General features: G+C 36.6%; 1 protein-coding gene across 1 annotated transcript in view; it reads left to right on the plus strand.

The window, feature by feature from the left end:
• Window positions 1-23,249, plus strand: part of ZDHHC17 (zinc finger DHHC-type palmitoyltransferase 17) — a 92,698-nt gene extending 69,449 nt beyond the window's left edge. The window contains exons 12-17 of the mRNA XM_070600233.1: window positions 417-479; window positions 14,226-14,319; window positions 15,202-15,285; window positions 16,551-16,708; window positions 17,343-17,437; window positions 20,414-23,249. Of these exons, the coding sequence (XP_070456334.1) occupies window positions 417-479; window positions 14,226-14,319; window positions 15,202-15,285; window positions 16,551-16,708; window positions 17,343-17,437; window positions 20,414-20,552 (633 nt within the window). The 3' untranslated portion in view covers window positions 20,553-23,249. The remainder of the gene's footprint in view (window positions 1-416; window positions 480-14,225; window positions 14,320-15,201; window positions 15,286-16,550; window positions 16,709-17,342; window positions 17,438-20,413) is intronic.
• Window positions 23,250-24,602: the final 1,353 nt, after the last annotated feature.

Raw genomic sequence — 24,602 nt, forward strand, 5'->3', positions numbered from 1 at the left:
AATTGCTACCCTTATGTTAACAGCTTTCTTCAGACATTACTGCTAATTGGTTTGCCAGGTTATCTTAGTCATAATCTAGTTCTGAAGATCACTTTTTTACTGGAGTTAGGTTTATTTTCATGTCTTAATCATCAAAACCCAACCATTTCTTAGGGTAGGTAACTTAGTTTGATTGTTGGAGGAGTATTTCCGTAATTAAATTTAGGGTTGCCTCTTTACAAATCCAAGAAATAAAATTCCTGTTTTCATACTGTAATGAAATAGCAGAAGTAAATGAACATAAGATTTTATTATTTTGAGCTGACAACATTGGTTAATTGATGACAAGCATCATGTTCACTGATTCATGTTGATGGCACAGTAGTTGGTGAACATTGTTCCATTTTGAATAAAATCTCTCTGTTTTTGATTCACAGACAATAGTTGAGCTTGCAGAGACAGGAAGTCTGGACCTCAGTATATTCTGCAGTACCTGTTTGGTAGTATTTTTTCTTTATGCTTTCCCCTCTCCTCTTCCCTTGGCGGTGGCAGAGCACAGAGGTTGTGGGGAGTGAGGAGAATAGTTTCTTTCTCTGAGCACACTTCATGCCCCCAAAAGTGCCTTTTAGACTGTGGGACAAGAGGACAGGTGGCGAAACGATGTCTCCTTCCCGCTGTGCTTACTCCTGACCTAGCCCCTGACTACACTTCTGATTCAGAGCTGCCATTCATTCGTGTTCATTCTTACTCTTTTTCTCTTTTAAAATGTAACTCAAATAAAAAACTAAGTAATAACGTATTTAAAATCAAAGGTTTACTGTGATTCGCTAATATGTTCTCCTAATTACACTTTAAGAAACTTTATTCTTATATTTAAAGGTCACAGTGGGAAAATCCATTAGATATCTTCTAAGATAACATGACCTCTAAACTGGTTCAATTTGAGTAGTGTTTGCCTGTATTAGAGTGTTTATGCAACTTTGAGCACTGTTTTATCATTTCTATTAAAAGTTGTCATCTTCAGGTCATAGATAAAGATATAAATGAAATTAAATAGCATTTACTTATGGAATCAGATATAGTAATATTGACATTGTTTCTTATTATAGACATCAAATTACTATAGAATAATACTGTTTTGTGATTTTATTTTCTGCTTAATTTTTATAATTAGTTCTTGTGAAACATGTATAGACTGCCACAGTGGTTAACCCATGTTTTCTTACACAGAAACTGAAATAGCCCCAAATCATACCTGAAACTAAAGGCTCTTACAGTTATATCTTTAATTTCTACACTGCAGCTGAGCTAATATCTTAATATTGGAATAATAGTAAAATAATTGACTTAGAGTTATGGAATAAATGTTTTTGAAACTGAGCTCTAATTCTATGGATTCCTTAAGTTGTTCATTTAACATTCTTTGACGAAACAGTAGTTGTTTTGAATATTCAAAATACATGCAGGGGCCCCCTGGTGGTGTAGTGGTTAAGTTCACGTGCTCCACTTCAGCAGCCTAGGGTTTGCAGGTTTGGATCCTGGGAGCGCACCTATACACCGCCCATCAAGCCGTGCTGTGGTGGTGTCCCAAATACAAAGTAGAGGAAGATTGGCACAGATGTTAGCTCAGGGACAATCTTCCTCACCAAAAAAAAAAAAAAAAAGGGAAAAATATATATAATGTATTACTTTTGGTAGCAACTTGAGGGTGCTGACTAGATTCCTTTGCATTTTCAAGCATTCTTTTAAAAAGTTTTTGTTTCTGTGCTTTACAATGGATAATTTACAAGATTGTAATTCTTTTTTTTTTTGAGTTCATAATAGTTTACATCATTGTGAAATTTCAGTTGTACGTTATTTCTTGTCCATCATCACATAAGTGCTCCCCTTCACCCCTGTCCCCAGCTCCCATCTCCCTTCCCCTGGTAACCACTGAACTGTTGTGTTTGTGTGTTTATCTCCCACATATGAGTGAAATCATATGATGTTTGTCTTTCCACATCTGGCTTATTTCACTTAGCATAATGCCTTTCAGGTCTATCTGTGTTGTTGCAGATGGGATCAATTTGTCTTTTTTTATGGCTGAGTAGTATTCCGTGGTATATATATACCACGTCTTTATACAGTCATTGGTCACTGGGCACTTGGATTGCTTCCACGTCTTGGCTATTGTGAGTAGTGCTGCAATGAACATAGGGGTACACAGGTCACTTTGGATTGTTGATTTCAAATTGTTTGGATAGACCACCAGTAGTGGGATAGCTGGGTCATATGGTATTTCTATTTTTAGTTTTTTGAGGAGTCTCCACACTGTTTTCCATAGGGACTGCACCAGGTTGCATTCCTACCAGCAGTGTATGAGGGTTCCCTTTTGTCCACATCCTCTCCAGCATTTACTTTTAGTCTTAGTGATTATAGCCATTTTAAAAGGTATAAGATAGTATCTTAGTGTAGTTCTGATTTGCATTTCCCTGGTGATTAGTGATGTTGAACATCTTTTCATGTGTTTATTGGCCGTCTATATCTTCTTTGGAAAAATGTCGGTTCATAATATCCTCTGCCCATTTTTTAATTTTTATTTTTTTTTCTTTTTTGAGGAAGATTAGCCCTGAGTTAACATCTGTTGCCATTCCTCCTCTTTTTGCTGAGGAAGACTGGCCCTGAGCTAACATTCATGCCCTTCTTCTTCTACTTTCTATGTGGGACGCCTGCCACAGCATGGCTTGCCAAGTGGTGCCGTGTCCACATCTGGGTTCTGAACCAGCGAACCCTGGGTTGCTGAAGCAGAACATGCGAACTTAACCACTGCACCACTGGGCTGGCCCCCCCCCACCCATTTTTTGATCGGGCTGTTTGGTTTTTTGTTATTCAGCCATGTGAGTTCTTTACATATTGTGGAGATTAACCCCTTATCAGATATATGATTTGCAAATATTTGCTCCCAATTGGTGGGTTGTCTTTTTGTTTTGATCCTAGTTTTCTTTTGCCTTCCGGAAGCTCTTTAATGAAGTCCCACTTGTTTATTTTTTCTTTTGTTTCCCTTGTCTGAGAAGACAGGGTATTCGAAAAGATCCTTTTAAGTTTGATGTCACAGAGTGTACCACCTATATTATCTTCTAGGAGTTTTATGGTTTCAGGACTTATCTTCAAGTCTTTGATCCATTTTGAGTTTATTGTTGTGTATGGTGTGAGAGAATGGTCTGCTTTCCTTCTTTTGCAAGCGGTTGTCGGGATTCTCCAACACCATTTATTAAAGAGACTTCCTTTTCTCCATTGTATATTCTTGGCACCTTTGTTGAAGATTAGCTGTCTCTTGATGTGGGGTTTTATTTCTGGGCTTTCACTTCTGTTCCATTGATCTGTGTGTCTGTTTTTGTACCAGTACCATGCTGTTTTGATAACTATGGCTTTGTAGTACATTTTGAAGTCAGGGATTGTGATGCCTCCAGCTTTGTTCTTTTTTCTCAGGATTGCTTTAGCCATTTGGGGTCTTTGGTTGCCCCATATGAATTTTAGGATTCTTTGTTCTATTTCCATGAAGAATGTCATTGGGATTCTGATTGGGATTGCATTGAATCTGTGGATTGCTTTGGGTAATATGGACATTTTAACTATATTTATTCTTCTGATCCATGTGCATGGAATCTCTTTCCATTTCTTTATGTCGTTATCTTTCAATAATGTCTTATAGTTTTCATTGTATAAATCCTTCACCTCCTTGCTTAAATTTATTCTTAGATATTTTATTCTTTTTGTTGCAATTGTAAATGGAGTTGTATTCTTGGGTTCTCTTTCTTTAAGTTCATTAGTAGCGTCTAGAAATGCAACTGATTTTTGTAAGTTGATTTTGTACCCTGCAACGTTGCTGAAGCTGTTGATTATTTCTAATAGTTCTCTGATGATTTCTTTAGGGTTTTCTATATGTAAGATAATGTTGTCTGCAAACAGTAAGAGTTTCACTTCTTCATTTCCTATTTGGATTCCTTTTATTCCTTTTTCTTGCCTAATTGCTCTGGCCGAAACCTCCAGTACTATGTTGAATAAGAGTGGTGAGAGGAGGGACACCCTTGTCTTGTTCCTCCTCTCAAAGGGATGGCATTCAGGTTTTGCCCATTGAGTATGATGTTGGCTATTGGTTTGTCATACATGGCCTTTATTATGTTGAGGAAATTTCCTTCTATCACAATTTTGTTAAGAGCTTTTATCGTAAATGGCTGTTGGATCTTGTCAGATGCTTTCTCTGTGTCTATTTAGATGATCATGTGTTTTTTATTCCTCATTTTGTTAATGTGGTGTATCACACTGATTGATTTGCGGATGTTGAACTATCCCTGTGTCCCTGGTATAAATCCTACTTGATCATGCTGTATGATCTTTTTGATGTATTGCTGCATTCAGGCTGCCAGTATTTTGCTGAGGATTTTTGCATCTGTGTTCATCAGCAATATTGACCTGTAGTTTTCCTTTTTTGTGTTGTCCTTGTCAGGCTTTGGTATCAGAGTGATGTTGGCTACATAGAATGTGTTAGGAAGCATTCCATCTTCCCTAATTTTTTGGAATAGCTTCAGAAGGATAGGTATTAAATCCTCTTTGAAAGTTTGGTAGAATGCTCCAGGGAAGCCATCTGGTCCTGGGCTTTTATTTTTGGGGATGCTTTTGATTGCTGTTTCCATCTCTTTACTTGTGATTGGTCTATTCAGATTATCTATTTCTTCTTGATTCAGCTTTGGGAGGTTGTAAGAGTCCAAGAATTTATCCATTTCTTCTGGATTGTCCATTGTGTTGGCATATAGCTTTTTGTAGTATTTTCTTATAATTCTTTATATTTCTGTGGTATCCATGGTAATTTCTCCTCTTTCATTTCTAGTTTTATTTATCTGAGCTTTCGCTCTTTTTTCTTTGTAAGTCTGGCTAGGGGTTTGTCAGTTTTGTTTTATCTTCTCAAAGAACCAGCTCTTTGTTTCATTGATCCTTTCTATTGCCTTTTTTGTTTCAATTGCAGTTATTTCTGCTCTGGTTTTTATTATTTGTCGCCTTCTGCTGACTTTGGGCTGTGCTTGTTCTTCTTTTTCTGATTCAGTTAGGTGTAATTTGAGATTGAGTATTTGAGATTTTTCTTTTTTTGATGAGGTAAGCCTGTATTGCAATGAATTTCCCTCTTAGTACTGCTTTTGCTGCATGCCATATGAGTTGGTATGGTGTGTTTTCATTTTCATTTGTCTCCAGATATTTTTTGATTTCTCCTTTAATTTCTTCAGTGATCCATTGGTTGTTCAATAGCATGTTGTTTAGTCTCCACATCTTTGTCCCTTTCTAAACTTTTTTCTTGTAATTAATTTCTAGCTTCATAGCATTATGATTGGAAAAGATGCTTGTTATTATTTCAGTCTTCTTAAATTTATTGAGGCTTGCCTTGTTTCCCAACATATGGTCTATCCTTGAGAATGTTCCATGCACACTTGAGTAGAATGTGCATTTTGAAGTTTTGGGATTGAGTGTTCTGTATATCTGTTAAGTCCAACTGATCTAGCTTTTCATTTAATTCCACTGTTTCCTTGTTGACTTTCTGTCTGGATGATCTGTCCATCTATGTGAGTGGAGTGTTGAGGTCCCCTACTATTACTGTGTTATTAATAATATCTCATTTTAGGTTTGTTAATATTTGCTTTATGTACTTTGGTGCTCCTGTATTGACTGTATAGATATTTATAAAAATGTGTTATGTCTTGTTGGTGGAGTGTCCCTTTGATCATTATATACTGCCCCTCTTTGTCTCTCTTTACTTGTCTTATCTTGAAGTCTACTTTGTCTGACATAAGTATAGCAACAATTGCTTTCTTTTGTCTCCCATTAGCTTGGAGTATTGTCTTCCATCCCTTCAGTCTGAGCCTGTGTTTGTCGTTAGAGCTGAGATGTGTTTCCTGGAGGCAGCATATTGTTGGGTCTTGTTCTCTACTCCATCTCACCACTCTGTGTCTTTTCATTGGAGAATTCAATCCATTTATGTTTAGGGTGATCATCGATATATAAGGGTGTAATGCTGCCATTTTATAACTCATTTTCCAGTTCTCCTGCATTTCCTTTGTTTCTCGTCCTGTGTATTTTGGTCTGCCAATTGAGTTATGTAGTCTTTTATGTTGGGTTTCTTTGTTTTCTCCTTATTTATTATTTGTGTCTCTGTTCTGGTTTTTTGTTTAGTGGTTACCATGAGGTTTGTGTGCAAAATCTCATAGATAAGATAGTCCATTTTCTGATGGCCTCTTATTTCCTTACACTAAACCGATTCAATCCCCTTCCCCTTCCCCTCCTATGGTGTTTTTGTCACATCTTAGTCCATCTTGTGTTGTGAGTTTGTGGTTAAAATGATGAGATTATCTTTGTTTTGGGTTTTTTCTGTCCCTTTATCTTTAATGTTATACTTTAGTATTTCCTTCTTTTTTATGGCTGTTAATATTTCATTGTATGTATATATACCACATCTTCTTTATCCATTCATCTGTTGAGGGACACTTGGGTTGCTTCTATGTCTTGGCTATTCTGAACAATGGTGTAATGAACATAGAGGTGCAATACATCTTTTTGAATTATTGATTTCATGTTCTTTGGATAGATATCCGGAAGTGGAATAGCTGGATCATATAGTGTTTCTATTTTTAATTTTTTGAGAAATCTCCATACTGTTTTCCATAGTGGCTGCACCAGTTTGCATTTCCACCAGTGGAATATGGGTGTTCCCTTTTCTCCACATCTTCTCCAACATTTCTTAGTTTTTGACTTGTTAATTATAGCCATTCTGACAGGTGTGAGGTGATATTTCATTATAGTTTTGATTTGCATTTCCCTAGTAATTAGTGATGTTGAACATCTTTTCATGCTCCTGTTGGGCATCTGTATATCCTAGGATAAATGTCTGTTCATATCTTCTGCCCATTTTTTGATCAGGTTGTTCATTTTGTTATTGTTGAGTTGTATGTGTTCTGTATATGTTTTGGAAATTAACCCCTTGTTGGATATATGATTTGCAAATATTTTCTCCCAGTTTGTGCTTTTTTTTCCATTTTGTTCCTGGTTTCTTTGCCTTGCAGAGCTTTTTTGTCTGGTGTAGTCCCATTTGTTTAGTTTTTCTTTTGTTTCCCTTGTCTGAGTAGACGTGGTATTTGAAAAGTTGCTGCTAAGATCAATGTCAAAGAGTGTACAGCCTATGTTTTATTCTGGGAGTTTTATGGTTTCAGATCTTAAATTCAATTTTTTAATCCATTTTGAGTTGATTTTTGTGTATGGTGCAAGATAATGGTCTACTTTCATTCTTTTGCAAGTGTTTGTCCAGTTTTCCCACTACCATTTATTGAAGAGACTTTCCTTTCTCCACTATGTGTTCTTGGCTCCTTTGTCGAAGATTAACTGTCCATAGATGGGTGGTTTTATTTCTGGGCTTTCAGTTCTGTTCCACTGATCTGTGTGTCTGTTTTTGTACCAGTACCATGCCGTTTTGATTACTATATGGCTTTGTACTATATTTTAAGTCAGGGAGGTGATTTCTCCAGCTTTGTTCTTTTTTCTCAGGATTGCTTTGGCTATTTGGGGTCTTTTCTTGTTCCCTATAAATTTTAGGATTTTTTGTTCTTTTGCCGTGAAGAATGTCATTGGGATTCTGATTGGGATTGCATTAAATCTGTAGATTGCTTTAGGTGATGTGGACGTTTTAACTATGTTTATTCTTTGAATCGATGGGTATGGAATATCTTTTATTTTTTTATCTCTTCATTGATTTCTTTCAATAATGTCTTATAGTTTTCAGTCTATAGGTCTTTCACCTCCTTGGTTAAATTTATTCCTAAGTATTTTATTCTTTTTGTTGTGATTGTAAATGGGACTGTGTTCTTGATTTCTCTTTCTGCTGGCCTGTTGTTAGTGTATAGAAATGCAAGTGGTTTTTGTATCTTGATTTTGTACTCTGCAACTTTACTTTATTCATTGATTATTTCTGATAGTTTTTTGGTGGATTCTTTAGGCTTTTCTGTATAGAGCATCATGTCTTCTGCAAATATTACAGTTTTACTTCTTCCTTTCTCCTTTGGATCCCTTTTATTTCTTTTTCTTGCCTAATTGCCCTGCCTAAAACCTTGAGTACTATGTTGAATAAGAGTGATGAGAGTGGGCACACTTGTCTTGTTACTGTTCTCAGAGGAATGACTTTCAGTTTTTGCCCATTAAGTATGATGTTGGCTTTAGGTTTGTCATATATGGCCTTTATTATGTTGAGGTACTTTCCTTCCATACCCATTTTATTGAGAGTTTTTATCCTAAATGGATGTTGGATCTTGTCAGATGCTTTCTCTGCATCTATTGAGATGATCATGTGACTTTTATTCCTCATTTTGTTAATATGGTGCATCACGTTGATTGATTTGTGGATGTTGAACCATCCTTGCATCCCTGGAATAAATCCAACTTGATCATGGTGTCTGATCCTTTCAGTGCATTATTGTATTAGATTTGCTAATATTTCGTTGAGGATTTTTCATTTATCTTCATCAGTGATATTCACCTGTAATTTTCCTTTTTTGTGTTGTTCTTGTCTGGTTTTCATATCAGGGTAATGTTGTCCTCGTAGAATGAGCTAGGAAGCATCCAGTCCTCTTCAATATTTTGAAATAGTTTGAGAAGGATAAGTATTACATCTTCTTTGAATGTTTGGTAGGATTTGCCAGAGAAGCTATCTGGACTTGGAATTTTGTTTTTTGGGAGGTTTTTGATTACTGTTTCAATCTCTTTATTTGTGATTGGTCCTTTCAGATTCTGTGTTTCTTCTTGATTCAATGTTGGGAGGTTGTATTATTCTAAGAATTTATCCATTTCTGTAGGCCATCCAATTTGTTGGCATATTGCTTTTCATAGTATTCTCTTTAATTGTATTTCTCTGCTATCCATTATTTTTTCCCTTTCATTTCTGATTTTATTCATTTGAATCTTCTTTTTTTCTTAGTGAATCTGGCTAAGGATTTGTCAATTTTGTTTATCTTCTCAAAGAACCAGCTCTTAGTTTCATTGATCCTTTCTATTGTGGGGTTATTTTTTTGTACTCTCTATTTTATTTCTGCTCTGATTTTTATTATTTCCCTCCTTCTGCTTACTTTGGACTTTGTGTGTTCTTCTTTTTCTGATTCTGTCAGGTATAGTGTAAGATTGCTTATTTGAGATTTTTCTTGTTTGTTGAGGTAGGCCTGTATTGCTGTAAATTTCCCTCTTAGCACTGCTTATACTTTATCCCATAAGATTTAGTATGTTGTCTTTTCATTCTCATTTGTCTCAAAGTATTTTTTTATTTCTCCTTTGATTTCTTCATTGATCCAATAGTTGTTTAGTAGCATGTTGTTTAGTCTCCACATCTTTGTGATATCCCTAGCTTTTTTCTTATAGTTGACTACTAGTTTCATAGCATTGTGGTCAGAAAAGATACTTGATATGATTTCAGTCTTCTTAAATTTATTGAGGCTTGCTTTGTTTCCCAGCATATGATCTGTGTTTGGGAATGTTCCATGTGCACTTGAGAAGAATGTGTATTCTGCTGTTTTTGGATGGAATGTTCTATATATATCTAGTAAGTCCATCTGGTCTAGTGTTTCTTTTAAGTCCACTGTTTCCTTGTTGACTTTTTGTCTGGATGATCTATCCACTGATTTAAGTGGGGTGTTAAGGTCCCTTAATATTATTGTGTTGCTGTCAGTTTCTCTCTTTACATCTGTTAATAATTCCTTTATATACTTTGGTGCTGCTGTGTTATGTGCATATATATTCATAAGTGTTATGTCCTCTTGTTGGAATATCCCTTTTATCATTTTATAATGCCCCTCTTTGTCTGTTGTTATGTTTTTTATCTTGAAGTCTCGTTTGTCTGATAGAAGTACAGCTACACGTGCTTTCTTTTGCTTGCCATTTTCTGGGAGTATCATCTTCCTTCCCTTCACTCTGAGCCTGTGTTTGTCTTTAGAGCTGAGATGTGTTTCCTGGAGGCAGCATTTTTTTGGGTCTTGTTTTTTAATCCATCCAGCCACTCTGTGTCTTTTGGTGAGTTCAATCCATTTAAATTTAGAGTGATTATTGATATATGAGGGCTTAGTACTACCACTTTATCTTTCATTTTCCAATTGTCCTATATTTCCATTATTTCTTTTCCCTTGTGTTTCTGTCTGCCATTTGAGTTTGGTGGTTTTCTTTGATGTTTTTCTCAGTTTTCTCTTTATTAACGATTTGTAACTTTGCTCTGATTTTTTGTTTATTGGTTACCATGAGGTTTGTATAAAAGGTCTCATAGATGAGATAGTCCATTTTCGGGCATCCTCTTATGTCCATTAGCCTATATATTTTCCATCCCCTCCTCTTCCCCTTCTGTGTTTTTGTTGTCACAAATTATTCTTTTGTGTGTTGTGAGTTTTTGACCAAATTGAAGTGTTTATAATTATTTTTGATGCTTTCTTTCCCTTTATCCTTTATGTTAATTAAGTATTTCCTAACCTATTCTGGTACAGAGCTGCAATTTTCTGATTCTGTCTATGTGTTATCTCTTTGCTTAAGGTTTTGTTAACCTTTGCTTTTTAGTTTCTGATGGGAGGGCGCCTTTCAGCATTCTTGTTAGTCAGGTCTAGTGGTGATGAACTCCTTCAGCTTTTGTTTATCTGAGAAAGCTTTTGTTTCTTTGTCATATGTGAAGGATAATTTCACTGGATAGACTATTCTTGGCTGAAAGTTTTTGTTTTTCAATATTTCAAATATATCATTCCACACTCTTCTAGCCTGTAGGATTTCTGCTGATAAATCTGCTGAAAGCCTGATGGGGGTTCTTTTGTAGGTTATTTTCTTGTGTTTTGCTGCCCTTAATATTTTTTTTTGTCATTGACTTTTGTGCCTTGGAGAGGGTGTTTTTGTGTTGGTGGAATTAAGAGTTTTATTAGTTTCCTGTATTTGCATGACAAGTTCCTTTCCCAGGTTTGGACGTTCCCAGCTGTTATTTCTTTGAATAATAAGCTCTCTGCTCGTTTCTCTCTCCCTTTTCCCTCTGGGATCCTCCTTCCTACTTGAGTTGGATATGTCTCAAAGAATTTCTTCATTTTTTAAAAATCTTTTTTCTCTCTCCTCCTCTACCTACTCATTTCTAGATTTCTGTCCTCAAGCTCACAGCTTCCCTCCTCCATATGGTTTGCTCTGTTTTTTATGCTTTCTACATGATTTTTCATCTCAGTTATTGTGATCTTCTTCTCCAGAATTTCTCTTGGTTTTTTAATGGAGTTTCAATCTCTTTGGTAAAGTAATCCTTCAATTTATTAATTTATTCCTGAGCTCATTGAACTGTCTTTCTGACTTTTCTTGTAACTTGTTGAGCTTCTTTATGACAGCTATTTTGAATTCTCTCTCAGTCAGAGTGTAGACTTCTGTGACTTGAGTTGGTTTCTGGAGAGCTGTCGTTCTGCTTCTCTTCTGCCATGTTACTGCAGTTCTTCATGGTGTTTGGTGAATTGATCCTCTGCCAGTGCTTTTGTAGTAGTAACCACCTTTCTTATTTGTGTGAGGCTTTGGTTACTTTGGTTATTTGCTGCTTCTGGTTGTATTTGAGAGCCTGCACTTTCCACCCTTCACTGCCTTTACCAGGGTCATCTTCAGTGCCCTCCTTGTGCTGCTTCTGCCTCTTGGGTTGCTGTTGCCTTTCCTTTAGTCTCAATTGTCTCCACCAGGGTCACCAGGCTGCAAGCTCTTATACTGCTTCCAGGGTCACCTGGGTTTCATATTCCTCCACTGGCTTTGTAGTGGAGATGCTCAAATACTGCTACTCCGTGCACCACCTGTGCTGCTGCTGCAGGGTTATCTGTGGGTGCTGGTTGCACCACTGCCAAGGGTGCTGGGTTCATGGATGTCATTGTCGCTGCCAGGAGCCCAGGGACCTGGGGAATTGTATGCAGCCCTCGCTGCTGGTGGAGCTGGTATCCGGGATGCCACCAATGGGAGCTGGTTCACCAGTTCTGCTGTGGTTCTTGAAACCTCTGGTTGCAGGTTCCACCTGCCACTGCTAGGGGGAGCAGGGGCTAGGCAGGGAGAGGTTTTTGTTGTTGCTCACTGTGTAGCCTCTCATCTCTGGCACTAGCCAGTGTGTTTTAGGAATTCAGGTCATAGCACCCCACCCCAGCCAGGAAAATCCATGTTTTGTATACTATCTCCACTGTTGGAAAGACCCGGCTACTGCTGGGGGAGCAAGCGGCATGCATGCTGGATTGTCTGGGAGATAGGCAGGTAGCAAGCTTCCCCGCTTCTCGCCCCTGCCAGTACCACTCGCAGGCAAACAGGCTAAGTCCACTGGGAAACTGGCAGGTAGTAAGCTGGCCCGACTTCTCTATCCCTGCCGGGACCACTTGCAGGCATGTAGGCTTAAGTCCTCTGGGAGGTTGGCCAGAGGCACCCTGTGCCTGTTTTCTCACAGGTGTGCTGGCCAGTGTGGGGATCCTTGTGCTGGATTGCTGCTACAGGGATGGGAGGGCTGCTCCCCTAGTTCCACTGCCTCCTGGGGGTCCAGTCCACCCACCTTCAGCTGTATAGATGCCTAGATTTCTTGTGTGTCCTGTTGTGCTATGTAGGGAGTCTCTGTTCATCAGTGGCTGTCCAACTGATTGTAACTCAAGTGGGAGAGACAAAGGGAACAACTTACTCCACCATGATACTGTTGTCACTCTCTAGAATGTTTTTATGTTTTGCTATTCTGTGGAAATACTATTCTCTTCCGTAAAGTCAAGTATGTATTGCTGGTATATTTGCGGAATGGAAAACAAATTCTTCATAGAGTCACTCAATACACTTTCATTGTTAAATAAATATCTGATGGCAAGAACAAGACTGTTTTTGTCATCATAGTATTAACAGTTTTTTATATATTATGTTATTGTAAGCCCTGTAGTTCTGGATAGATAATTTGGTGTTGTAAAGTATAGAACATATCCTATTATAAAATGGTTCAGATTGCCAGAGGTATTTATCATTATATGGGTATCCTTCACTTTGATAAATAGACAAGTCCCTAAGAAGACACATATAGATCAGAAATTTCCTAAAAATGAATTATTCTGTAAGTGAACCAAGGAGACTGTTATGTTCAGGAACCTGGTGTCAGTCTTTGTTCAGAATTCGTTGTCAAATGTTGCCCAAAGGGGATATGTAGCTGAGCGTTGGAAGTGAGGGTAGAATTTGTTTGATATATCCTGCTGCTTTCTCCTAAATAAATTTAATCTCATATCTGTGGTGAGGAATAGCTTATTCTTTCTTTCGTCCACAGATGATTTTAGTACATGTCAGAACTGCACAGTCCACTTATGCTTTTTTCTTGGTACCTCAAAATAGCGTATAATCTTATGCAAACTGTTGGGGAAATGGCAGTGCTTTTGTTGAAACACCAATGAAGGCTATTATGAATTTTGTGTCTGGAGTGGGTTAATACCTGTATCTCTTGTCATGTATCCGCATTGAGACTGCTTGTGTTCGCTTGGCCAATTTAGAGCAAAATATTTTACAACACTTAAGGCCCCATAGACATGAATTCTTTATTGCCCGTCAAGAGCTGAGTAATGTATTTTCCGATCTTTGCAAGCAGTAGAGACTGCCTAAACTTCCTAAGCATGTTGTCCTTTCTTAGATCGGGGCATGCAGTTCAGCAGGGGAAGTGCTATACCTTCATCTGAGATCTCAGGACGCACTGAAAGAAAAGAGATGTGCACACTTAGTGTTTGTTGTTAGTTTTGTTAACTTTGGGAAGATGTATTTTATTGATGATTTTGAATTTTAAAAGCTGCTTTTATTAACTTCTGACTTGACTTTCCTTTTATTAAGGAACGATTTCATTTTATTAAAGCACAGCCAATATCATAACCATTAATCACAATAAATTTTCATTTAGGTGCCTGGAGGTTGATGTGTTTTTATTATTCAGAAGTTTGAGGGATGTAAATTATAGTACCATTCATTGCAACAGCAAATTGGTCTTTGATTCTTATTTGTTTTTTGTAAATTGGTGGTTCTACTCCATTCTTAAAAGTTTATATTCTAGATTACCCTTGTCTTTTTCATCTTATTCTTTTGGAAACCTTGGTGTAATCTTTTTCAAAAAATATAGTTTTCTTTTTTCATAATTGTATTTTAGAAAATAAATGTTCAGCTTTCCTGTCTTTAGTATAATGCCTTTCATAATCTTTTGACGTGCCTATTAACAGATACGGAAACCAGTGAGGTCCAAACATTGTGGTGTGTGTAATCGCTGCATAGCGAAATTTGATCATCACTGCCCATGGGTGGGCAACTGTGTAGGTAAGTTTTATTAGCAGTATCTGAATATGTTGCTCATTTAAGTTACTCTAGGTAATTAATAAAGTGCAATATTAAGGTAGATAGTGGGAAGTTCATTCCTGCACCCTACTACACCCCCCATCCCCTCAATTACCTCCTGGTTGACGAAACAGCAACTCATTTGAGAGAGAGGGAAAAGGGTTCTAAAATCAGTGCCTAGAAAAGATTGATATCATTTTTCTATCAGTTCTTTCTAGTACCTACTCTTATCTTTTCCATTGGATAATGGTGAAATTGATAAGGAAGCAGATAGTATTCCTTTTTAGTTAAACTAGAGAATGTAAGGCTTTTAACAATATTTCAAAGGATGTGATGTACAGAGGCAGAGGAGAGTGACAGATGAGAACTCTGCTTACCTCAGTGTTCAGGAATGGTGTGGTCTGATGTACTAGGTGGGCTGAGAGATGGGCCTGGGGATTTTATGAGGTGACAGCGGGAAGCCTTACGAAGATTGTGGGGATCTGTTGGGGAGAAGTCTTTGAAAAGTTGGATTATAAAATTTATAAAAGTGAGATAAAGTAGGGTTCTTTGATAGCTCACAAAGCAAGCAGTAGGGTTAAAGCTCAGAACTGAGAGTCATTTGGCTTATTGGGGCTCTCTTGCCTTCAGAATGAGCACTGTTGCAGTCATCACGTCTTTGTGTGCAATTATAAGCATTTTTATTTTAAGACTTTTATTAAAACATTTTTTTCTTGAAGAAAAATTTATAAAATACTTAATATATGTGATTATTGTCAAAGTTGTATCACACCCTTCATGGCATTTGCCTCCCATCCCCCCAAAGGATGTATTTCCAGTTGTTTTTTCTTAGCTGATAAAAATTGCTTCTGTTTTGTTTTTTAGGTGCAGGCAACCATAGATACTTTATGGGCTACCTGTTCTTCTTGCTTTTCATGATCTGCTGGATGATTTATGGTTGTATTTCTTGTAAGTACAATTAGTTTTTTACCTTCTTAAAACACAAATGTTTGCATACTCATCCTTACCATATTAACCGAAAATATAATGACAAAAGTCTTTTAACCAAAAATTGTTGCTTGGGGCTCCTCACTATAATGAAGCATAAAGAAAAAAATAGAACTATCAAACATATTCAACATGTAGGATAAGCAACAGAATTATCAATTAACCACCTCTTAATACATGTATGTGTGTCCTCTGAGAAGCTTGTTGGCTTAATAGGCTTTGAAAAGCTTCTGGGTAAAATACAGCAACATTTTTCACATCATGTGCTTGCCTTACTCTAGTAGTTGATTGGTTTTGTGATTGTGCCAGTTGCTCTTTCTTACCAAGCAGGGAAAATATAGTTGAAGTTAAGTTTGCACAGAACTTGAAATATTTTGAAAAGTAAGATATAATTATTATCTGTTAGAGAATATTAAAAGGTATTAGACGTTACTCTTTTAAGAATAAGTTATCATTTACTTGATCATATGGGTTTAGTATCTTAGAGGAAATGATGGGTTTTTGTTGCATCAAGAACATAATTTGGAAAGAGTTTAAATGAAGAGTCTAGTTACTGTGCTTCAGGGCTTGGTGGTATTTAGCATAAAGATGTATTAAATCCTAGCTTAAAAAATGTCTTGGAAGGATGATTTCCTAGTCCTTCTACTCCCAAGATATTAAGAATATTCTCTGTTATTGCCCTAATGAAAAGGGAGGCTAATTCCTCAAGTAGAGATTAATAGAAAGACTTAGTCAAAGATCTTGACCTAATTTCTGGGCCCAACACACCTAAGAGAGAGGACCCATCCAGTCTGTAACAACAGTAGTTCTTCATGGCAGCAGCTCTCGAAGAGTCAATTTTGTTTTGGAAAAAGACCCGTCACCAAGGTGATCTTGTGTTATATGCCTGCCCTCCAAAAATACCTCACTTATATATATATCATCTTAGTATAAAGAAAATGTTTGTTTAAGTATTGATGTATGCAATTGCAACCAATAAAAACTGTACGTTGTTACAGTCCAGTAGTTGGTTTTTTTAAGATTGGCTGCTGCTTTTTCCGTTTCTGTCTCTGATGTTTTTTCACTAATGTATAATGGGATTATTGAAGAGTATAAAAAGTGTACATGGAAAGTCATCAGTTAAAGCTGGGCTCTGGACCCTGTTTCCAGAGTGGTCCCTGCCACAAATGCCTACACAAGGTGCTTGGACGATTACTGAGCACATGTGGGTACTTCTCTGATTGTAGACTGGGGGCTCCACTGCGAGACCACGTACACCAAGGATGGATTTTGGACATACATTACTCAAATTGCCACGTGTTCCCCGTGGATGTTTTGGATGTTTCTGAACAGTGTTTTTCACTTCCTGTGGGTGGCCGTGTTACTCATGTGTCAGATGTACCAGGTACGTGTAGGTCCTTCATTTGTTCTTTGGTGACTCAGTCGACTCTAAACTCACTCCTCGCTTAAAAGGTAATAACCTATCTCTTTTTAACCACTGCTGCTTCTCAAGGATTACAATCTTCAGTTTACCTCTTTCCCTCCCCCCTCCCTCTTTTTATGTTGTAAACTTTGACTTTTTATCCTATCAACAAAACTTTTTATTTCTGTTGCTGGTTCACCTACATCCAGCTGGACATAAGTGTGAGCTTAGATTGATGATGCCATTAACTTTATGTTCATTTTAATAGGAATGTTGTATTACCCATAAATATCAATATTTACTCAAGAGTTCAGGGTTTTTTAAATTAAGGATTTTTTTTTTAAAGCTCATTCTTAAATGGAGAGGTGGTCTGTGTGCATAGTCTCCATCTCTCCACAAGCACAATGCCAAATTACTTGTTTTTAAATATTTTCCCCGTTTAACCAGCTACTTTTCACAGAGTCAAAACATCACGTAAACTCGCTTTATAATCTCCTGATGGAAAGCAGAAACAGACTTCATCAGTTTCTCTCCATCTTGGGCCTCTCGAGAATTAACTTATTGTATACGAAATATTCAGAGACAGTTTAATGGTTTTCTTTTTCTTGCCTCTTAGATATCGTGCTTAGGTATCACTACAAATGAGAGGATGAACGCCAGAAGATACAAGCACTTTAAAGTCACAACGACATCTATTGAAAGCCCATTCAAGTACGTAATGCTTAGAAATGTACTGTTCTCCCTTGGCATATAAATTTCCTTACTCAGCAAGTATCTAGTGAACTACATCACAGAGAAGTAGTTCTGTAGGTATGGCAATAGGTTATTAAGCAGAGAATATTTCTTATACTTAGCAAATGTAAAATAGCCTGTAAATCCTACTGAATTCTCAGATTTCTGCCACATGTAGCATTGGTTAGTTCACCATAACTCTAGAATTCATCACATTAAATATATGTTTGTGATATTCTTTTTTTTCTTTATTACACAATTCAAACTTTATTGGCCAACTAACATTTAGTATTTGTTCTTTCACCTTTCCTCAATTTACAATTTATTTTATTTTGTTTTTTTTCTGGTGAGGAAGACTGGCCCTGAGCTAACATCTGTTGCCAATCTTTCTTTTTGCTTGAGGAAGATTGTTGCTGAGCTAACATCTGTGCCCATCTTCCTCCATTTTGTTGTGGGATGCCACCACAGTGTGGCTTGATGAGCCGTGTGTAGGTCCACACCTGGGATCCAAAGCCACAGATCACGGGCCACCAAAGTGGAGTGCACAAAACTTAACCACTACGTCACTGGGCCAGCCCCTCAATTTACAAAGTTTTATTGAGAAATGAATGTATTCAGAGAATTGAAATAAGATTTTAAAAAATACAGTCAATTGAAATTCATATTTAGGGAAATTTTCCAGACTCTGGGGCAGCTGCTTTTCAGTGCGAATTATTTATTTGCCCTCTGAATGACACAAAAGTTCCTACACACATAGGTTTTCTTTTTCCTTTTTTTTAAATTCACATATAACATTATATTAGTTTCAGGTGTACAAAATATGATTCGATACATATACATTGCAGAATGATCACTACAAGTCTAGTTAACATCCATCACAACACATAATTACACAGTTTTTTTCTTGTGATGAGAACTTTTAAGATCTCTCTTAGCAACTTTCAAATTTACAATACAGTATTATTTACTGTAGTCACCATGCAGTATGTTACATCTTCATGACTTATTTATTTTATAACTGGAAGTTTTTGCCTTTTGACCCCCTTCAGCTGCTTCACCTACCTCCCACCTCTGGCAGTCACCAGTCTGTTCTCTGTATCTATGAGCTTGGTTGTCATTCCTTTGCTTGTTTCTTTTTTAGATTCCACATGTAAATGAGTTCATATGGTGTTTATCTTTCTTTGTCTGACTTATTTCACTTAGTGTAACGCCCCAGTGTCTGTTCATGTTGTCACAAATGGCAAGATTTCCTTCTTTTTTATGGCTGAATAATATTCCATTGTGTGTATGCATGTGTGTGTGTGTGTGTGTGTGTATGTGTATACACACATACATATTTTGATCCGTTCATCCATCGATGGATACTGAGGTTGTTTCCATATCTTGGCTGTTGTAAATAATGCTGCAATGAACTTAGGGGTGCATATATCTTTTTGAGTTAGTGTTTTCATTTTCTTTGGATAAATAACCATAAGTGGGATTGCTGGATCATATGGTGGTTCTATTTTTAATTTTTTGAGGAATCTCCATACTATTTTCCATAGTGACTGCACCAATTTAAATTCCCACCAACAGTGTACAAGGGTTCCCTTTTCTCCACATCCTTGCCAACACTTGTTATTTCTTGTATTTTTTATAATAGTCATTCTAACAAGTGTGAGGTGATATCTCATTGTGGTTTTGATTTGCATTTCTCGGATGATTAGTGATGTTGACTACCTTTTCATGTACCTGTTGGCCATCTGTATGTCTTTGGAAAATTGTTTATTCCATCTTCTGCCCATTTTTTAATCAGATTGTTTGTTTTTTTGATATTGAGTTGTATGAGTTCTTCGTATATTTTGGATGTTAACTCTTATCAGATAAATGATTTTCAGATAGTTTCCCCATTCAGTGGGTTGCCTTCTCATTTTGTTCATGGTTTTCTCTGCTGTGTAGAAGCTTTTTAGTCTGATGTAGTCGCACTTGCTTATTTTTGTTTTTGTTGCCTTTGCTTTTGGTGTCAGATTCAAAAAGATACTAAGACCAATGTCAAAAAGCTTACCACATGTTTTTTCTTCTAGGAGTTGTATGGTTTCAGGTCTTACATTCAAGCCTTTAATCCATTTTGAGTTAATTTTTGTGCATGGTGTAAGATAGTGGTCCAGTTTCATTCCTTTGCATGTGGCTGTCCAGTTTCCCCAACACAATTTATTGAAGAGACTGTCCTATTCTTTATATATATATATATTTAAAGTTTGCATGCAGCTTGCTGCTTAGAAACAGTAGTACTGTTTAATTATATGAAATAGTTAAAACTGGGAGTTTTACTCGAGCTCCTTGCCTAATACCTTCAAGCTTTTGCAGTGCTGTTAATAATTACATGCTTCTAGAAAGCAAGCAAACCTTTAAATAAGAGCAAAAGTAAGAGTCAACTGGGTAGTATTATTTCCCCCAGGAGGCACAATAATTACATAAGCTGGAAAACTGACTGCTTTTCCACACTTGTTCTTGAAGTCCTAAAATTCCGTGAACTTTTTCCTTGACATTTCTTGTTTTAAATTGTTACTGTTTGGTACACTGCCAAATTCATGCTATTTGTAATTATTTTGTCTTCTACTTTCTCAATTTTGGATGTAGTTTGTCTCCTTACCAAAGAGCTACCAATCAAGGAAAGGTTCTTATCAAAAATTGTCCATGACTCAGCAATGAAAGGAATGCACATTTAAATAACTTTAAATATAATTGTGTAACCCATTAAATTAGCAAAAGACAAATCAGTGTTGGCAGAGCTGTGAAGAAATATGAATGCATATGTAGTTTGTAGAGTTATAAACAAGTTCTTTCCAGCAAGTAACCTGAGTTTTTAAGTTTAGAAAATAATATATTTAACACCAAAATTATATTAAACTCATATTAAATCATTATACTAACAGACTTTTTCCTTTCCTTTCCTTTTTTGTGGGGGGTTTTTAGCCATGGATGTGTAAGGAATATTATAGACTTCTTTGAGTTTCGATGCTGTGGCCTCTTTCGTCCTGTTATCGTGGACTGGACCAGGCAGTATACAATAGAATATGACCAAATATCAGGATCTGGGTACCAGCTCGTGTAGCAGCATCTTTACCTTATGAAGCATATTGCTGAGTGGTGCCTGAAAATCGTGTCTGTCTGTGTCTCTCTCACGCTCGAATCCACATCCTTTGAATAATAGCATGCTATATGTAGGGCTAACAGTGAATTTTACAGTCTTTTTTTCAACACTTTTATTAACAAAAGTAAACATGGACAGAACACACTGCCACTTCTGGGAAGAATAAAGATCTTACAAAGAATTTTAATGGTTCTTAATGTGGGAATTATAACATACTCAACTTTTTGGTTTTCTCATAACATTTTTCACAAAAAGAAGAGTGAACTTATTCTGTTGACAGACATGGTATACTGATCAGAAATGTTCGATTCTAGTAAAACTAAATTTATGGTATACAGCTAAATTTTATGATGCAATGTACTAATAGTATTGCATTTAATTTCAGGAGAGTTGTCTTAAATTGATTCAGACTAGTATTATGTACATTTCAGAATGTACATGTAAATACTGTGGTGAAAATCATGTGGTTTTATTAGGGATCTCCTATAACATGTCTTCAAAGGTACAAGAAAATAATGTTCACAAAAAAAGTGCTAACAATATTTATTGCTATCAGCTGTTGCAATGCTGATATATTTCTAGTTCAGTGAAATAATTTATAGCAACCTTGCTCTGAGGTTTTATGGTCTGATAATAAAGCACTTGCATGAGTAAGTCATGTTATTTTGTTCAAACTTAAAGCCCTACTAAGTGCATGATACACCTCATAGAATGTATACTAGCACATACTATCCAGTAAAGCCTAAATTAGAATTTAATGTCATGTGCAGACGGTCCAATTTTTAAGAGTTGAGGCATTTTCAAGAAAAGGCAGAAGAAGTAATGCAAAATTCTCAGTAATGGAGATAAATGGATATACTTTTTAAATTCTGAGCTGCAAAATGACTTGTGGGCAAAATAATGGAGTTTAGCTAAAGATGGAGCATGATTTCTGTACATAGCACATGTGACTAAAGGAAAAGCTAATGGTATATTCTGGTTTTAAAAAAATGACCTATCAGAACTTAATCCCCAAGATTATTTCAATGTTCCCAATATTGAATGTTTTGAAATGTGTTAATGCTGTCTGAAATAATTTCAGAAAGGTTTTCTTCCTGTTCACCGTGATGCACTGATCAATTTTTGTTGCAGCATTTCCATATTCTCATGGTGAACTGTTAGTCACTGCTTCCATAAATACTGTTTACAGAGTGAGACTTGGCTTAGTCCTCTTAAGTGCTGTAGCAAACTGTGGTTCGAGCAACCTGTGGGAAACCTGAGAGGGGCTGGGCTGGGGGAGGGGGGGAAGGGGGTCAGATGGCAGATCCTAGACCCGTGTAAAGATTGTGTATCTGTATATAAATAATTTATCAAATAGTTTTCTCTTTGTGTATGTGTTAGTGTATTTAAAGCTGCTCATTTCATTTTATCCAACCAAAAAGAAAAGGGAGATAACTAATGAGCTTCTAGTGATGTTCAATATCGCTGTTAATAGGCATTATAATCTGCAAGTTCACTGCATGTCTGATGCTTGGTAAAATTAGTATTCCCTGTAAAATGCAGATTACAGGTCTTAAAGCAATCTAGTGGTGTACTCGCCCCTTGCCTTAGTGAGAGGAGCAGTGAAATGTATATAGTTGATGTTCAGTATTTCCAAGTACCATTTTTATATAGTAGTTTCTTTGACCATAAGTCACACATCAAAAAGATTACCCTTAGTGTATGTGAGTGTTTTAATATTAGAAAATTGGCATACGTACTTTATTTTTGAAAAGGGAAGAGATGGGTGTGGGATGGCAATAGCATTGTGCCATTTTGTCATAGAATGTGAAAAATTGGTTAACTTTACAAATGTCTCTGCTAGTTTTGACTACTAATTGGGGGAAATTTTAGATAATTTTTAAATTCAAAATTATTTATAAAAGGCTAGAATTTGTTTTAATTTTTTGTATTTTGAGCCACTTCACATGAAGACTCAGTTGCAATTTTTAATACTTTTTTTAACAGTCAAATACAATGGTGGTTTTCTCAGAGTCTGGATGAGAGTGTTGTTACCATGTTCTTTCTTTGTGGTACAATATTCTTTTCAGTGCAAAAGAGGTGTCTTTCAGTTAAATAGAAAAAAACTCTAGATGTATAATTACATGGAAAATATTTGCAACGTTACTGCTTTACTACTAACCGTCTCAGAGTACCAGTGAGATCTGTGATGCGAAAACGGTCGGATAGTCAGGAGCCAACTATGCAGCAGTGTACCGTCTGTGTAATTACTGTGTAGGTCTTGCGTGTGGCACCAGCTTAACCCAGTTCTAAAGTTGTGTATGAAGGTGACCCTTTGGGGAATAGTTCTGTTCAGCTTAATTGGATACTTTCAGCAAATAGGAACTTCTTTCTCAGCTCTGAACATGAATTATTTCTTTGGAGTTTTTTTCTTCATATTTTTGTTGTTCCCAGCAATTTATTTGAAATATTAATAGGCGTAAAACAGTATCATTATACTTAAGCTATGGATACTTTTATATTTTATTTATAACTGTGCCAAGTATTATTTTGCTACTTACCGTGTTACTCTGTGGAAAGAAAAACCTGTAAAGTGTTTAATAAATTAGCTCTCCTTACATAAATTAAATCTGTCAAAATTTTGTAAAATATTAATCAGAATAAATATTGACTCTTAAATGTGTGCTTGTTTGTTATTTTACTCAGTTCACTTCAAGAAATTGATGAGACACTGGTTGTGGTACCTATGATATGAAAAGATTTTTCTATATATTTCTATCTGGGTCACTAGGATTCAGGTCACAAGACGGTAGAAATTGGCAAAAGTAAAACGTGGTAGGAGTATTCTGGAAAAAACTCCAGTTCTGTATGTATGTGTGTATGTAACTAATTTTTTTTAATAAAGAGAATACATTTTTCTTTAAGAATTTTGGATTCCATGGAGTTAATTAGGATCCTCAGGGACTATGTGAATCTCCAGGTTTTAAATATATGTATGTCTAAAGGCACTGTAGTGAAATATGGCAAAAGGAAACCTACCAAGCATTGATCTCATTTACTTGAGAAGCTATGCGTGACAAAGAAAGCATCTTTATTTGGGACTTTTAAAAGCAGAAATCATGAAGGAACCCTTTTCTGTTGTTCACATGATGGTCTGTGGTTCAACTGAGAACCCAGTGGTAATGAATGTTTTCAGATTGGACTAAGACTCATTTCATTATTATAATATTGAAAGTAATCCCTCCAGAGCTATGTAGAGCTCGAGTAACAATATTTTGAACCAGTTTATAAAATCAAGGCAACTCCACAGCAGGCCATCAGTTTCCATCCCGGTAAGGTGCCTGTCTCCTCCGCCGTGTCGACTGTCTGGATCCCCTGGTCCTGCCCAGATTGGAAGACTACCTATGATGTGGGTGTCGGGGTCTAAGAGTGTCGTTACAGAGGTAACTGGAAACAAGTGGTACATACCAGGACAAGAAATCATAGCTTCTGTCAGAAAGCACACCTTTCATTTCATAAAGTTCTTCTTATGTGACTTTTAAAATAGAAAAATTTGTAATTCCAAGTGGAACACTCAGATGTCCCTTCTTCCAGGTCAGCTAAGTCACAAACTCAAGGAAACTGGATGTGTCTCTTAGAAAACCCTTGTTGCCTTTGAATTGGAGTTTGAATGTTTTGCTCAGATAAATTTTACTAGAAATCTGTCATCAGACACTTACGTGGATTGACAAATACTTGACAGACAGCAGAGTTTCCAGGGCTCAGAGAGGGACGGTTTCCAGTCAAAGCATCGGAAGGCTCACTGCTGCTGCCGCTGCTGAGATCTGCAGGTTTACCGTCTTCATCAAATTGGGGCATTTCTCAGTCATCATTTCTTCAAATACTTTTCCTGTCCCCTTTCTGGAGACTCCAGGTACACATTTATTAGGCTGCTTGAGATTGTCCTACAGCTCACTGATCAATTCATTTTTTAAGTTCTCTTTTTTCCAGTGTTTATTTTGGATAGTTTTTTTGTCAAGTTCACTTAAATTT

Source organism: Equus przewalskii, chromosome 29 (genome assembly GCF_037783145.1).
Source record: "Equus przewalskii isolate Varuska chromosome 29, EquPr2, whole genome shotgun sequence".
NCBI classification, from domain to species: Eukaryota; Metazoa; Chordata; class Mammalia; order Perissodactyla; family Equidae; genus Equus; species Equus przewalskii.